Source organism: Microtus pennsylvanicus, chromosome 1, assembly GCF_037038515.1.
Source record: "Microtus pennsylvanicus isolate mMicPen1 chromosome 1, mMicPen1.hap1, whole genome shotgun sequence".
NCBI lineage: Eukaryota > Metazoa > Chordata > Mammalia > Rodentia > Cricetidae > Microtus > Microtus pennsylvanicus.
In genome coordinates, this window is record NC_134579.1 from 176246277 (window position 1) to 176263304 (window position 17028).

Below are 17028 nucleotides of genomic sequence, written 5' to 3' on the forward strand. Positions count from 1 at the left end.
TGAAACCTCAGAGTAAACAATAAACTGAGTAAATTTCATGTTTAAAAACTAGAGAGTAAAGCAGTATTAACATACTCATGAAGACTGGATTTCTCACATTCAGGATTTTTGCTGCTTTATTATTTGGCTCTTTCAGATAGTTCAATCTATTCATGATTGGTAACAAGATTTAAAGGTTATAAAAATAATATGAATTTATACATGTATTAGTTTTCTAGGTTTATAAAAAAAAATTCCCAAGTCTGAGCACAAGCTGAGCAGACCAACAAATGCTGGTCACTGGAGACTCGGATTTCAAAGTGTGAAATGAGGCGAGATGTGCAGGTGGATCTGGAAAGCACATGAAAATCTGCCACTCACAGTGAGATGAAAACAGCCCATCAGTCACCTTCGGTGCACTCTCCAGGAAGGAGTGCAGTGTGTTTTCCAGGTTATTTTCTTCTCTCTCTCTCTCCTCTCTCTCTCTCTCTCTCTCTCTCTCTCTCTCTCTCTCTCTCTCTGTTTTGTTTTCTTTCTTTCTTTTCTTTTTTTTTTTGGAGACAGGGTTTCTCTGTATCTTTGGGACCTGTCACAGAGATCCACCTGCCTCTGCCTACTGAATGCTGGAATTAAAGGTATGCTCCACCACTGCCTGGCCTACAGGTTATTTTCTGCTGCTTAGAATTTTTGCTTGTTTTGATAAAACCTTCAACTAAAGAGTTTGCAATGATATTTTGGCAAGATGCCCCTATAATGCTTCAAAATATCAAATTACAACTGAATCCATTAGCTTTGATGAATTCATATAGCGCCTTTCTAAGGCAGATACTCAGGTAAGAAGTGTGCTCTACCACTGCTGTAGATTCAGTTGTACTGCTTACGTAGAACACACTTTATGATGGTGGTGGCAAGCTGAAGAGCATGAAGCCATAGCAGGTCCCCTACCTCTGCACAGAAGTCACCAGCTCCTTTTCCTTCTTCTTCTGGCACAGGAGCTGTATCTCTTTCTCTTGACATTGCTTCTTAATCTCCTCAAGCTTTTTCTCTGTGTCTATCAAAGTCTCTTGCAAATTCTTGTTTTTTTCTTCAAGAACTTGCAGCTAAGGAAAAATATTTACAGTTTGAATTGCATGCAATACTAAATATACTGCCATTAAATTACTACTCTTCTCAGAGTTAAATAGACTTATTGCTTATAGTCATCCAATATTTTATCTAAAGAACTTCACACTGCTTCTTCCTTTATTTGAAAGAACTGGGAGACGGATTATGAAGCAGAAAACTGAGTAACATTTTCTGGAACATAGAAAGGTCCATAATTTTTAAAATGTCTAAGTGTGGTAAAACATAAAAAACATAAAATTAACATCATAATATAACCATGTTTGGATGTATGACTCTTAATGATTGGGTACATCCAGACTGTCATCGTGACAATTCTTAGAACTGGACCCATTCAAATTTCTTTGCAATCTCTATTTACCCCACTCCATGGTATCCTGCAACACTACTTTCTATGTCTCTGTAATTTAATTGCTTTTGAATCTCATATAATATAATCATATAATATTGCCTAGTTATGACTGGCTTATTTTACTATTCTTACTTTATTATAAAATGATCTCCAGGTTTATCCATGCTGAAGAGTATATCAGAATTTCCTTCCTTTATAAGACCCAACAATATTCCATTCTATTTATGTGTACTATCTATTTTATATCTATTCATCCATTTGTGGACAGCTTCTTGATTCTGTATTTTGATTCTTGTAAATGACTGTCATAAATAGGGTCTTTGAACACCATGAATCTTGGTAGTGGCTATCCTAATGGGTGTCAGGCATTGTTACTCCTGCCTCCTCCTGCTCATGTTATCTCCTACGGTCCTTTAGTGCCTCCCTATATTTAATCTCTCTTACTTTCATAATTCTTAAACTAATTTTCTGTCTATATGCATCCTAAAATTATGTAAACAATTCTCAGCTGGAGATATTTTTACTTCCGCGAGAAACTGACAAATGCTCATTGCTTGTGCTAGAAGAGAGAAGCAGCACTGCGGTCATCTAGGAGGCAGAGGCCAGAAGGACTCTTACAACAACTGCTTCTCGCAGACAGCAAAGAACAACAGAAGAGAGATCTACTTACTCTTTGAATAGTTTTAGAATCTACTTATCTCAGGAGCAGCAATTGAGTATGTAATTTCTAAGTAGCTAGTTTCTAAAACATGTTGCAAACATTTCAAAGGTGCATGTGTGACCACGTTACCTGTAGACTCTGACTCTGTACATCATCTAGAGTTGGAAGATCGGCCAGGTACTTTTCCAATGTCTCAATTCTTCTCTGCTTTTCTTTGTTTTGCTCAGCTTCCTTCTGGCATTTCTTTTTCAGGCTGTTGATGTATCTATCTCTGGTTTTCAGCTAAAGGAAAACATTATGAATCCTCAATTATTTATTGTTTTGAGTTACTAAAAATTACAAAATCAGTGTTCCATTCCTGGGTATCACTAAATTTATCAATGAGTATCAGATTACAGTAAACATCATCAGCTGAGTTAAGATCTGCCTTATTTTATTCTAAGATTTTTTTCCCTTGAAACTTTTATAGCTCTGAAATAATCTGGAAGATATTTGTTTACTTTTACAAGTGATGGCATTTTTAAATTGTACTACGTCATGTGGCATTAATGATCAAATTTTTACTATCTATACATGTATAAATTTGGATAATGCTATTTATATCTTTATCACATCAATAATGTGATGCTCATGCTAAAACTGTATTGAGGTTAAATTATATTAAAACTAATTAATTTAACTCTCTTAAAAGATTATTAGAGACAGAGACAAAGACACAGAAATGAAGCTACAAGTATTTTTTAAATCATCAAAGCAAATAATCCTCTCTAGAGGACAGATTCTAATTTCTCATTTTTCAAAGCTATGTCAAAACACTTTACATGAGCTAAGAAAAGCAGATACATCAGTTATTTTGTTACTAACAACTTACAAAGCCAGGAGAATTTACCAAATATTTAAAACAGATTAACAGGCTAAGTGAGTCAATTTATGTACTTCAAGCAAGAATATTTTTATATCGTACCATAAATGAACTTGTACCACATTTTCTTTCTTAAAACTCTAATATAAAGGTGACTCACTACTGAGGCCACTCTAGGACTGAGGTATTATGTGAAGTTAACATTTACTGTAGAACAAGAGTAGAGAACCTCAGAAAGACCCAATCTGTACAGGTTTAACTTCAGACTTTGTACATTCATTTGACTCTCCTAACTTTAGCTTGCACATCTCACACTCACAAAAGTCCTTCACAACAAAGGTCAATTAAAAGACACATAACCCAAAGGCTAATGAAATGAATGAACTGGCTATTGTCAGAAGATGAAGTCCAAATGGATAATATGTGAAAACAAAAGGTTCAAATCCTTAACACATAAGGGAAATGCAAATTAAAACTATAATGAGATTAGATCTCACCCTGCTCAGAAAGGCTCCCATAAAGAAAACAAATTACAGGACCAGTGATGAGGATGTGGGGGAAGTGGAGAAAATTTAAATTAATCCAGCCACTATGGAAATCAGTATGGTAGTTACCCATAAAACTAAAAATGGAATTACAATATCATCCAGCCTAAACTGCTCCTGAGCATATATCTGAACAACTCTAAGTCAACACCTCACAGAAAAACCTGCACATTTATTATAGCATTATTCGCAACGACAACATACAGGAACGTCCTAGGTGTCAATCCACAGATGGATGAAGACAATATGATGTTTTAACACATACATACAGACATATCACACACACACACACACACACACACACACACACACCTGCCTCTCTCGCGCATGTGCTTGTGTGTGTGTGTGTGTGTGTGTGTGTGTGTGTGTGTGTAAAATGAAATTTAATTCAGCCATAAAGAATGGGATTATGTCATTTGAAGGAAAATAGATGCAAATAGAGATTAGCACATTAAGTAAATTAAGCTAGACTCAGAAAGAAAAATACTTAGTATTTCCTCTCATTTGTGGATCACACGTCTTTTAGAGATACACAAAACCACATATGTATTATTCAGGGTAAGGGGCTCCAACTTAATAGCTTAAGGCAAGTTTTTAGCAATAGGCTTCACTTAATATTCTAATAATTTATAGTCAATGAGATCAAGCAACAAGAAATGAGAAGAAGGAAAATGAAGAGGCAGTGGTGAAGACATCTGGCTTTAAGTAGTTTCACTATTAGTAAAGTATAATAAAGACTTTTATGCCTCAAGAAGATCCTTAAATCTTTGACGATAGCACAAGATTTTTGAAAGTTGGTACATATAGCACTAATTACTATAATATAAATGTATAACCTGATAGAGCACTTGAAACGGGCAAATTACAAACAATCATTGTTTGTTGAAAAAAAGCTGTTGATCCACCACAATCTTACACAAGATACTCACCTTTTCCTCCAATTTCTTCTTCTCTTCACTAAATTGGTTTATTCTTTGTTTAAGAAACTCATTGAGCTGTGACACTTCTTTCTCAGTAGATGCTAGCTTTTGCTCAAGTTCCTCTTGCTGGGGATGGGACAATGACTGCTCCGAAAATGGAGTCTGGACTGAACTGTTCTCATATTGTGGCTATTGGGAAAAAATAATGGCAGGTAAGTCTTCAGAAGTTTACCTGTCTTTAACAAATAAAAACAAATGGGACGGGGCTACAGTGCAAAACCTATAATCTCTAGAATCAGACAGTCCTCAAACTAAAGCCTACCTCTTCTGTCTCCTATATACAGAGCATGATTAAAGAAAATCAGTATCACTAAGTCTTGATTTACTCATCTAAAAAATAGAAACTTTAAGGCTTTGAAGAAAGAAATTGAAGAGGATACCAGAAAATAGAAGAATTTCCCATGCTCTTAGATAGGTAGGATCAACATAGTAAAATGGTAATTCTACCAAAGGCAATCTATAGATTCAATACAATCCCCATCAAAATCCCAACAAAATTCTTCACAGACCTTGTGAGAACAATAATCAACTTTGTATGGGGAAAAAAAAAACAGGATAGCCAAAACAATCCTATACAATAAAGGAACTTCCGGAAGCATTACTATCCCTGACATCAAACTCTATTACAGAGCTACAGTATTGAAAACAGCTTGGTATTGGCATAAAAACAGAGATGCTGACCAATGGAATCAAATCAAAGACCCGGATATAAATCCACTAACCTATGAACACCTAATTTTTGACAAAGAAGCTAAAATTAAACAATGGAAGATAGAAAGCATCTTTAACAAAAGGAAGCTGGTGTAACTGGTTGTCAACCTGTGGAAGAATGAAAATAGATCCATATCTATCACCATGCACAAAAGTCAAGAGCAAATGGATCAAAGACCTCAATATAAATCTAACCACACTGAACCTGATAGAAAAGAAAGTGGAAAGTAGTCTGCAATACATGGGCACAGGAGACCAATTCCTACGTATAACCCCAGTAGCACAGACAATAAGAGCAACAATGAATAAATGGGACCTCCTGAAACTGAGAAGCTTCTATAAAGCAAAGGACACTGTCATTAAGACAAAAAGGCAACCTACTGAATGGGAGAAGATCTTCACCAACCCCACATCAGACAAAGGTCTGATCTCCAAAATATATAAAAGACTCAAGAAACTAGACATTAAAATTCTAAATAACCTAATTAAAAAATGGGGTACGGATCTGAACAGAGAATTCTCAACAGAAGAAGTTCAAATGGCCAAAAGATACTTAAGGACATGTTCAACTTCCTTAGCTATCAGGGAAATGCAAGTCAAAACAACTTTGAGATACCATCTTACACCTGTCAGAAAGGCTAAAATCAAAAACACCAATGATAACCTATGCTGGAGAGGATATGGAGAAAGGGGAACATTTATCCATTGCTGGTGTGAATGCAAACTTGTGCAGCCACTTTGGAAATCAGTGTGGTGGTTTCTCAGGAAACTGGGAGTCAACCTACCTCAGGATCCAGCAATACCACTCTTGGGAATATACCCAAGAGATGCCCAAACATACTACAAAAGCATTTGATCAACTATGTTCATAGCAGCATTATTTGTAATAGCCAGAACCTGGAAACAACCTAGACGCCCCTCAATGGAAGAATGGATAAAGAAAGTGTGGGAAAAGGAAAATGAAGATATCACTGGAAAAATGAATAAAAGGGGGTAGGTAGTGACTTTGAGACATTTCTTTAAAAATAGGTGAATTCTGCTGTGGTGGTTTGTTTTTGTCAACGTTACACCAACCTAGGCATATCAGGGCACTAGCCTTAAGAGTAATTGCAAATGTATGTGCACAGTCTAGGGCAAACATTTTAAGAAAAGTTATTGAAATAGAAAGAAAATATTCATATAAAATGTTAATTAAAATGACAAAAGAGAAAAACTGTGTTACATCAAAACATGGTAACACAGAACAAGAATTACACATTTGATAGCTATTAAATCAACTATACCCATGGTCACTATGAAAACCCCTGGTTAAAGTACACCAACGTAAAGACAGAGATTGTCAGAGTGGATCAAAGAACAAGATCCCTATGTATCTTCTATGAGAAATCCTTATTAATTATACAAAATAGTCTTTAACAGCATAAAAGAGTATCAAAATATTTGAAGTGGGGTGACAGACCTACAAGAAGAAATATGTATAACAACTACAGTTACTGAACTTTCGACAGCTCATCAGGAATGCCGTGCCACAAAAGGCAGAATATCAATGGGGACACACTTGCTCTCACCGGCCATCAAGGAGCCAGATGAACTGACATCTGGACTACTGATTCCTTAGCTGCAACACACACTTCTCAATTTCCTTTCAGTCACCAGGAAAACAGCATTCTAGTTCATAAATCATATCTTAAAAGCTTAAAACTCATCAGACACCTGCCTTCAGACCACAGGTAAAGTAAACTAGAATTCAAACACACACACACAAAACCTGGGACATTCCAAAACAAAGCATTGCTTAAAGAGGAACTCTAAAGGAAAAATTTAAAAACAGCAACTCAAAATAACTGAAAATTTGTGAGATCTAAATAAATTGGTGCTTTGAGGCTATCTATACCACTGAATATGTTTTATATAAGGATCTAAAATTCATCTATGTCTCCAATTCTAGTAAACTAGAAAAAGTAGGTAAAATTGAACCCAAAGCAAACAAAAAATAGAGCAAAAAAATCAATGAAATTAAAAATAAGATACAGAAAATTCAACAAAACAAAAGTTGACCATTTATTAACAGCAATAAAAATCAGAAATTCTTTAGGTAAGCTAAGATAAGAATGTGAAAGAAAGCCAACATTGCTAATGTCAGACACAAAAGAAGAACCATAAGAGAATTCCTCCGATCCCAGGAAACTTTATAAACTCAATGAAACGGAACAATACCTGCCAAAACTCACATATAAAAGAAACCTAGAGACCTTTACTAAAGAAGCTGAATACATAATCAGAGCATTCTAAAACATAAACCATAATTCCCTAAACTAACCGCCAAATGGACCTCACACACAATATAAAATTTTCAAAAATAACAAAGGAAAGAAAGGTGGAAGAGAATCTCAACCATCTGTGCTGATCTAGACCTCACAAGACAGGCAAGAACCACAAAAGTAATCACTGAACCACGGACTCAGGGAGCCATCTACTGGCCTCACACACAGTTCAGACATTTTCTCAAAAACATGCTTTTGGTAATACAATAATTGTATACATAACCCAAGAGTAATATTTATTAAGAATAAAGCTATAAGGAAATATTGAATGGTTCTACCAAAAATTCTGTTTTCAAAGCAAATTATGCTAGCTATTTAACACAAGAATACTATTTTCACATAACTACACTATCAATCTTAGCACTAGCCCACATGGAACTGCTGTTTTGTAATTGAAATCAAAGCAGAGTATGCAGTAATAAAATATGATATATGTGTAATTAAAGTTTTTTTTTTAAAAAAAGCTATCTAGATCACTATTTTAAATGCTCTTAACTTGCATTAAGTCTTATATATCTACTTGGTTTTTAGTATTTTCTGATTTCAATGTCTAATTTAAATTTTACAAAAAACAAACCCATTTGAGGGTACAATGAAAGAAAAAAATTCACTTCAAATGAGTTTTTGACATCTAGGAATAAAGACCTTAACAACAAATAACAAAAATAATTCCACAAACAGAAGAACTATCTCAAGGAAATGTTCATTTCTCTCTTTTTAATCCCAATAAAAAGGATTTTTCTTTGGGAAATAAATAGGTCTATTATAAAGTATATATAGAAAAATATGCAAGTGAGTTTTAAGAAAAAGACTTAAAAGGGAGAGAAATAATTGACAACAATGGCCCTATAAGGTTTAAGACATCAGCAATGCTACATCTATATTCCCACTGGATTATACAGACTAGGCTTATTCACAATTTTATTCCCAAGTCATAGTCCTTTACCAAGATTATGTGGAACTGATTCCCAATGGTATATCTGTACCACAGTCTCAAAAACCAACCAAACAAAAATATCTGTTAAAACACATAAGAAACTGAAGACACCAGCTGTGGTAGTTTGAGTGTAATTGGTCCTCATAATCACATACTGAGTGGCACTCTTAGGAGGTATGGCATTTTTGGAGAGGGTATGGCTTTGTTGGAGAAAGTGTGTCACTGTGGGAGCATGCTTTGAGGTTTGCTATGCTCAGGACACTGCCCAGTATCTCAGTCAACTTCCAGTTGCCTGTAAGATGTAGGACTTTCAGCGACGACCCAAGCACCACACCTGCCTGAAAGTCGCCATGCTCCCTGTAATGATGATTAATAGACTGAACCTCTGAAATTGTAAGCAAGCAACCCTAACTAAATGTTTTCTTTATGAGAGTTGCCTTGGTCATAGTGTCTTTTCATAGCAATAGAAACCCTAACTGAGACACATTTAACAATCCTTAATTTAAGAGGAAAAAATTCTTGCTGAACAGTGGTGGTACAAGTCTTTAATCCCAGTACAGAGGAGGCAGAGGCAGGTGGATCTCTGTAAGTTTGTGGCCAGCCTGGTCTACAGAATGAGTTCCAGGAGAGACAGAGCCACACAATGAAACCCTGCCTAGAAAAAACAAAAAAATAAACAAAATCCTATCATTCTTCACAAAACTAAGAAAAAAGGACATGGTGTAAGAAAGCACTAAATATCCTGAATAGGAAAAAACAATCCTAAATAGAAAGGGCAATGTCAAAGGACCCATGAGAGCTAATCTCAAGTCATACTACAGATCCATAGTAATAAAAGTACCTTGATATTGGCACACTGATGGGGGAGTGTCATGTATCAATCTGTTGATTTCATTGGTTAAGCAATAAAGAAACTGCTAGGCCCATTTGATAGGCCCACCCTTAGGTGGGAGGAGTAAACAGAACAGAACGCTGGGAGGAAGAGGAAGTGTGGTCAGACTCGACAGCTCTCCTCTCCGGAGCAGATGTAGGAGAGACGCCATGCTACCTGCTCCAGGGAAGACGCACGCTATGAAGCTCCGACCCAGGATGGACTTAGGCTAGAATCCTCCCGGTAAGACCGGTGCTATACAGATGATAAGAAATGGGCTAGTCCAGGTGGGAGAGTTAGCCTAGAAGATGCTAGGTAGAAATGAGCCAAGCAGTGTTTAAATGAATACAGTGTCTGTGTAATTATTTCGGGGAATAAGCTAGCCGGAGCAGGCGGCTGGGGTGTTGGGGACGCAGCCCCCACTGCCCATATTACTACAAATGACGCCCAACGTGGGGCTAACTGAGTCCACAGAAAGCCTGAGAAAGCTTGGGAAAGAGTAAAGCATGTTTTCTTGATTGTGACAATTTCTCTGGTCTACTCTGCTTGCCAGAGGCAAGCAAGCGCCTCATCTAAGAGAGGCTCCTGACTCAGCTTTAGCTGCAAAGCCTGCAGCTCATTAAGAGGTCCTGCCAACACTTAAATGGTGTTGACGAAAAGCTGAACACATGCTTTTCGGTTTTCAGCCGTAGCAGGAAAAAAGCTGCGCCATTTAAAATGCCAGCTTTCTGGGCCATCCTGCCAGGGCAAACTCTGACTGTTTGAGGCAGGAGGGCCGGCTACAGAGAGAGGATTTGAGTGTTGTCTGTTGTAGCTCGCTGGCTGGCAGGGACCTTGAAACACCATAGAGGTGTGGCTACAAACACGGCTGCAGCCTGTATATCCGCCATGAGGCTGGAAAGCTAAGGAATGGGCTGGTTCCAGCCGTCAAAGCCACGGCTTTAGTCCTACTGAGATTGCTTGGTAAATTAAAGGCTCTTGTGGTCAGAAACAGAGAAAGATACAGTAAAGAGAGCGTCAAAGACAAAGAAAAATTTTAAATGATTTACAGTGTTAAAATATATGCAGACTAAAAGTTAAAATTCTTAAAATAAACCTCTGTGACTTCAAGGTGTGGTAGCACACGCCTTTAATCCCAGTGCCTAGAAGGCAGAGACGAACAGATCTCTGTGAGTTCAAGGTGTAGTAGCAAACACCTTTAATCCCAATGCCTGGGAGGCAGAGACAGGCGGATCTCTGAGAGTTCAAAGACAGCCTGGTCTACAGATATTACGCTCAAAAAGCAAAAAGTTAACTTAGGAATGTCACAGCTTAGATTCTTAAGCGCCTAGTGATTTAAAGGCGCAAATCAAAAGTGCTCCTGGATAGTAAAATATTGTAGATTCACAATAGGACAGATTCAGACCACTAAATGAGTCACACTGTTCGATGAATGTACGTAGGCTTGAGAGAGAGAAGAAAAAGAATATAGAGAATAAAGTTGATGATTAAAAAAAAGTCTTTAAAGAGACAGAGTACAGATAGTTAAGAGATTAAAAGAAATAAAGAATAATAAGCTATGTAAAAATGGAAAATTCACAGAGAGTCTGGATTATGTACATTGTGTTTTCTTTAAAATTTTTGACTGTAAAGGAGCTAAGTACAGACACACATTTCATTATATGGACTGCCAAATGGAACCAGAACGGATATGATAAGGAGCAGTGATTAAAAGAATACAGTGTCTGTGTAATTATTTCGGGGCATAAGCTAGCCGGGCAGGCGGCTGGGGTGTTGGGGACGCAGCCCCGCCGCCGCTCCTTATTACTACAGCACACAAACATGTGTACAAGATAAAATGAATAAATACAAGAATAAATACACATAGCTACGGCCACCCAACTTTTGACAAGGGTAACAAAAACATAGGTTGAACAAAAGAGACTTTTCAACAAAATGGTGCTAAAAGACTTGGATTTTACTTACACCAAACTGTACTGGGTATGTGCCTCTCGATTTAAATATAAATGAATTAAAATATGGATTCAAGCCTTAATGTCACACCTGAAACTCTGAAACTTAGAGATGGGGCTGGCGAAAGGCTCAATAGGAAAGGGTGCTTACTGCCATGTTTTAACCTGAGTTTGATTCTCCACACCACAGTATGAGAAAACCTGCTCCTACAACTTGTCCTCTGACCACACATACTCACAGGGGCACACATATACACACACTAGCAAATAAATGCTAAAAAAATAAAAGCACCCAAAGACATAAGCACAGGCAAGAGCTTTTGAAAAGGATGCCAACAGCTCAGGAAACAATTGTAGAAACTGACAAAGAAAATATGAAACAGAATTTTCAGCAGCAAAGTCTTTGGCAACTAGACATACAACAATAAATTTACACATAGAGTTTAAAAGAAACTAAAAAAAATCAAAATAAAATAAAACAACAAAATTACAACAAATTTACCAATTAATAAATGAGCAAATGATCAGTTTTCAAAAGAAAAATACAATGACTAATAAATACTTGAATAAATGATCAAAACCTTCGTTGTCAGGAAAAGCATACAATGAAATTCTATCTCACTCCAATCAGAATGGCTAACACTTTTTAAAAAGCCAGCAAGGCTGGGAAAGAAGACCCATTAAGCACAGTGGTGGGGATGCAAACAGGTGCAGCCACAATGAAAACAGTTTGGAGGTTCTCCAAAAAAGTAAAAACAGTATTGACATATGATCTAGCACTACCACCCCAGCAGGAAGGAAGCTAAGCATACCAGAGACATTTTATGCCCATGGTTATGGCTGCACTACTTGCCATAGTCAAAATATGAGACTAAGCTAAATATCAATCAACAGATGAACAAGGAAATGCATGTATACAAGATGGAGTTTTGTTCAGCTCGAAAGAAAATGAAACTGTTATTTGTAGAAAAATGGATGAAATGAGAACATCATGCTAGAAAAAGTAAGCCATATGCAGAGTCTCCATTTAAACATACACATACGAATATATGTAACAGAAACATCATTTCTCAGAACTTTAGCTAGAGAGATTATGTGGGAACAAAACTATATTTATAAAAAGTTACTCTTTGCAACATCATTTATAATATACCAAAATGGCAAACTTTAATTTTCATGAGTAAGAGATGGTTGAATAAATTATGAAATAGAAAATCATACAGCCACAAAACAAAAGTGGAGTAGTTTAGGTAAAATGATATAGAAGTAATTAGTATATTTTGTATAATTCTATATTATATAAATAATGGTACCAGGTATAAAACAATGTACATATTTTTAAGCATTTTGTAAACATAAAGAACTAAAATGCATTGTATCTGTCTACGGTACACATCAACTGTGGAGCGATACCCCAGGGACTGATGACAGCTTATTCTGTGTGCATGGGGGACAGGGTGTGAAAAGGACAAAGGAAGAAAGTAGTTGAGCACCTTTTACAAACATGAACTATGCAAATTCACTGTTATTTCAAAACTGGTGTAGGAGGTCCTTCTGTATTTGTGTTGCTTTCATGGTTACTAAAGAAACTGCCTTGGCCTAGTTGATAGGGCGGAACTCAGGTAGAAAGGGATGACAGAACAGAATTCTGGGAAGAAGGGCAGCATGGCAGACGCCATGGTTCTCCTACCCAAGATGGACACTGGTTAGACTCATGCCGGTAAGCCATAGTCAAGTGGTGGTACACATTAATGGAGATGGGTTAAACTAGTATGTGAGAGTTAGCCAATAAGAGGCTAGAAATAATGGGCCAGGCAGTAATTTAATTAATACAGTCTGTGTGGTTATTTCTGGGGTGTAAGCTAGCAGGGTGGCTGGGACCAAAAGCAGGCCCTCTCTTACTACACAAAACATTGATTTAAGGTGCTCTGATGTTATAAATACAGTACATACGAAGAACAGATTTAATAATTACTACAAAATACCAAGAGTTCTCTAGTCTTACCTGAAAACTGCTCATGTAAGATTCATCACAGTTTACATAATGCCCCAGCATGGCATGTTGGGCCCGCAGTTCATTATCTCTTATCCTTTCATGTAAGTGGTTAATTTGTTGCTTCTGCCTGTAAAACATAAATTGAAGTTACAGTCTAAAGAATATACTTTCCTAGAAAATAATGCAGAGAAATCTTAGTATTCTATTACTTTTTAAAAGGTGTGTAAAAATTTTGTCTCATCTCAACCACTGGGGGAAATTAGTTAATCAAACATTTTTTCCTATGTGAAAAAAAAAAGAACCACAGGGCTAGGGAGATAACTCAATATATGCTTTCCACCTAAACATGAAGAACAGAGTTCAAATTCCAAGAACCATGTATATGTCAGGCAGGCATGGAAGCTGCTTTTAGCATTCAGGATGCAGAGACAGGATTCCCAGGGAAAGCTGGCTAGCTAGACTAGCTGGTGTGATGTTTGTGCTCTAACAAATAAAGCTTTCCTAAAGTTCAGAGGGCAGAGCTAGCTACTAATTAACCATAGAAGTCTGGAGGTCTGTACACAGACAGGAAGTGACATGGCTGGGCAGAGAGAGTAATATAAGGTGGGAAGAGACAAGAGCTTGGCCCTTTTTTGGATGAAATACCAGTGGCTCTCTGATCTTTCAGCATTTACCCTGATATCTAGCTCTGAATTTTTATTAGTAAGACCAATTAGAACTTGTGCAACAAGCTGAAATCGGGTAGTCCTTGATTCAGTTAGCCATCCTGCCCTAATAAATAAAATGGAGAAGGGTCTAGGAAGACACCTAAGATCAACTTCAGCACCCCCCCACAAACACATTTAAGCACACTACCTATACACATGTACCTATACACACATGCATACATGCACACACATGAAAGTGCATACACAAACAAAAGAAGAAAAGGCAAGACTGGAATAAGTTACCCACAACAGAATGATAACATGTATAATATATGTGTGCAAACAAATGGAGAGCTATGTATCCATTTCTGAACTACAGGTTCAAAATTCCTCAATGGAAACCATTTTTCAGTGAAAATTTAATAAAGTACAGATACTGTTGCAAAACCAACAGATAACATTGTTTCTTTTTAAAAAATTTCTCGCCAACTAAATTTTTATATTCTAATTTTCCTGCACTAAATTCCAAGCTATGTTAAATTATTTTTTTTTTTTGTTAACATAGTTGTGATAAATGCCAGAGACATGTGTGGCCTGAGGTCTCACCTGTGGCTGGCATGTGAAGCAAAGAAAAGATTGCTGGGACCAAGTCTTTGATCCTATGGAATCTAATCCTAGCTCACCGATGTTAGAATTGACCTACAGAACTGATCAGTTGTGATGGGAACAATATAAATAATCTATAATGGATTCTATAAGGCTAACATGAATATAAACAACTACAATAAAAGTAAACTTTGAAAACTGTATTTAGATGTTCAAATTTAACTGATAATTGTGATGCAAAATAACTCCCACTCATGTTTCTGGTAGATTCTGTGCTGTCAGGGTTGTAATTTGTGTCTTGGTTTGGGTATCTCTTCTGAGAAGTTTGCTATTTTCAACTCTATTCAAATTCTCTTCTCTCTCTCCTCACTCTCCCTCTCCCTCTCCCTCTCCCCCTCCCCCTCCCCCTCCCCCTCCCCCTCCCCCTCCTCCTCCTCCTCCTCCTCCTCCTCCTCCTCCTCCTCCTTCTCTCTCTCTCTCTCTCCTCCCTCTCTCTCTCTCTCTCTCTCTCTCTCTCTCTCTCTCTCTCTCTCTCCTCTCCTCTCCTCTCCTCTCCTCTCCTCTCCTCTCCTCTCCTCTCCTCTCCTTCCTTTTTCTCCTCTCTTTTCCCACATGTAGCTCAGGCTGTCCTCCAACTCAATATGTAGCCACAGATATCCTTGAACTCATGCTTTTCCTATCCTCTTATTCCTTCTAAGTCAAAGGAATACAAGTGTTCTAATTATTCCCAGTTTTAGAAAGTCCAACGGTACTATGCATTCCAGGCAACTACTCTACCAACTGAGCTGTTTCCAGTTCCCTTAAATTTTGATCATTTAGGAAATACTAGTATTCTTTTCCCTCTTTATGGTATTGGGTACTGAATCCAGGGACTTGGGTTATGAGCCAAGCATTCTACTACTGGACTGAGCTGTAGCTCCAGCCCTCAGTAGCCTACCTTGAAGGCTGAATCCCTAGCTCAACTCCACGAGGAGAAAATACACTACTTTTGGAAGTAGCTACTGCTTTTCCTCCCTCCTTTCTAAGAAAACTGGGCAGCTTATGATGTTTCACTCCATTTTTCCCAGCTCTTTTTAACTATCTTTTTACTTCCTTTGTTTATACTACTTTTGCACACGAAAATAAGCAACAATTAACACTGGCTACGAAAAAAATATCCTCCTTAAAAAATTTCTAAAGTATTTTAATATGAACACCCTTGACAATCTCAAAAGCATATATAAATGATGTACATCCATATATTTTAAAGATAACACAATAAGCTTATGATTTATTATTCAGAAGTTTCTATTAAATCTTATAAAAATCATTCTGGATAATTCTGGTACTAAAATATTACAACTTTTAAATGTTATAAAAGAAACCTTTCCATGATTCTACTCTAGACTATATAAATTTAAAAATATATCCTTTTCATATTATGTGGTCTCAAATCTAATATATAACAGACAAAAGAACTCATAACTTCAGTGTGGCTGTCCAAATCTGGCAGTACCCCAAGGCAAATATGAAGATATCACCTTGCAGCTCTGACAGCTGGATGCAGCATGTGGAGAAAGGTAAAGATGATCTTTCAAACAATGAGTCTCACTAAAGCAAACACAGAGCCTGTCAGAGACCACACACACCCCAGCCCTCTGTTCTGATAGCTCTTACATGCTGTGGGACTGGAGAGTGCAGACATGAGACATTAATTTATAATTTCAAATTCTAAGTAGTGGATGCAATTGTAATTGTTTCCTTAATCTACATTTTTACAGTCTAAAATAGTAATTAAAAAGCAGACTCACCTATCAATTACGATTTCCTTCTGCCTTAGAAGTCCTTCTTTTATTTTCAATACTGATTCCCACTTACTGAAATCCTGAAAGCCAGAAGGTGAGCAATTCTGACGGGATGATCCAGGCAAAACCTGAACAAAAAGTGTACAAGTTTAGTATGCTATCTAAAGGGAACACTTACGGACCATCCAGCATTTCCCCAATGGTTTCCATTAAAAAAAGAAAAACAGGTCTCTCTCCTCTCTCCCTTCCCCTCCTGCCCCCCAAAAAGACTATCTAAATGGACATATACAGAGCTAGCCAGCAAGTCAGAGAGGGAGCCAGTCATCAGTTCCTCCATGATTCTGCCTCCAGTTTCCAACCTTGAGTTCCTGTCCTGACGCCCAATGATGGACTGACTTAAGATGGCTTCCTTCATCAGGTATTATTTGGAAAAGACCTCTAGTAGCTAAAAGCAGTAAACTATCTAAACCTTTCCTGCCGAAGAGGACTACTTAAAGGAAGGTGAAGACAGACCAAAAAGAGCTCATGAATTATGGGAGGAGGTAGCTAATAATTCATAAAAGGAAGGATGATAACCATGAGCAATGCTAGTACTTTCAGCTAGATCTTGGCACCGTCAGGAATACTCAAAGAGAGCAGCTATGCTAGCAAGTCTACAGAGTGCTTCAGAGACTGTAGGATGGAGACACACCTTCAAAC

General features: G+C 37.3%; 1 protein-coding gene across 2 annotated transcripts in view; it reads right to left on the reverse strand.

The window, feature by feature from the left end:
* Cep85l (centrosomal protein 85L) overlaps nucleotides 1–17028 on the reverse strand; it is a 116379-nt gene that overhangs the window by 29929 nt on the left and 69422 nt on the right. For both annotated transcript variants that reach the window (XM_075945851.1, XM_075945860.1), the window contains 5 exons: nucleotides 16336–16457; nucleotides 13302–13419; nucleotides 4451–4630; nucleotides 2244–2396; nucleotides 925–1079 (listed from right to left, as the gene is read on the reverse strand). In XM_075945851.1, coding sequence (XP_075801966.1) covers nucleotides 925–1079; nucleotides 2244–2396; nucleotides 4451–4630; nucleotides 13302–13419; nucleotides 16336–16457 — 728 coding nt within the window. The remainder of the gene's footprint in view (nucleotides 1–924; nucleotides 1080–2243; nucleotides 2397–4450; nucleotides 4631–13301; nucleotides 13420–16335; nucleotides 16458–17028) is intronic.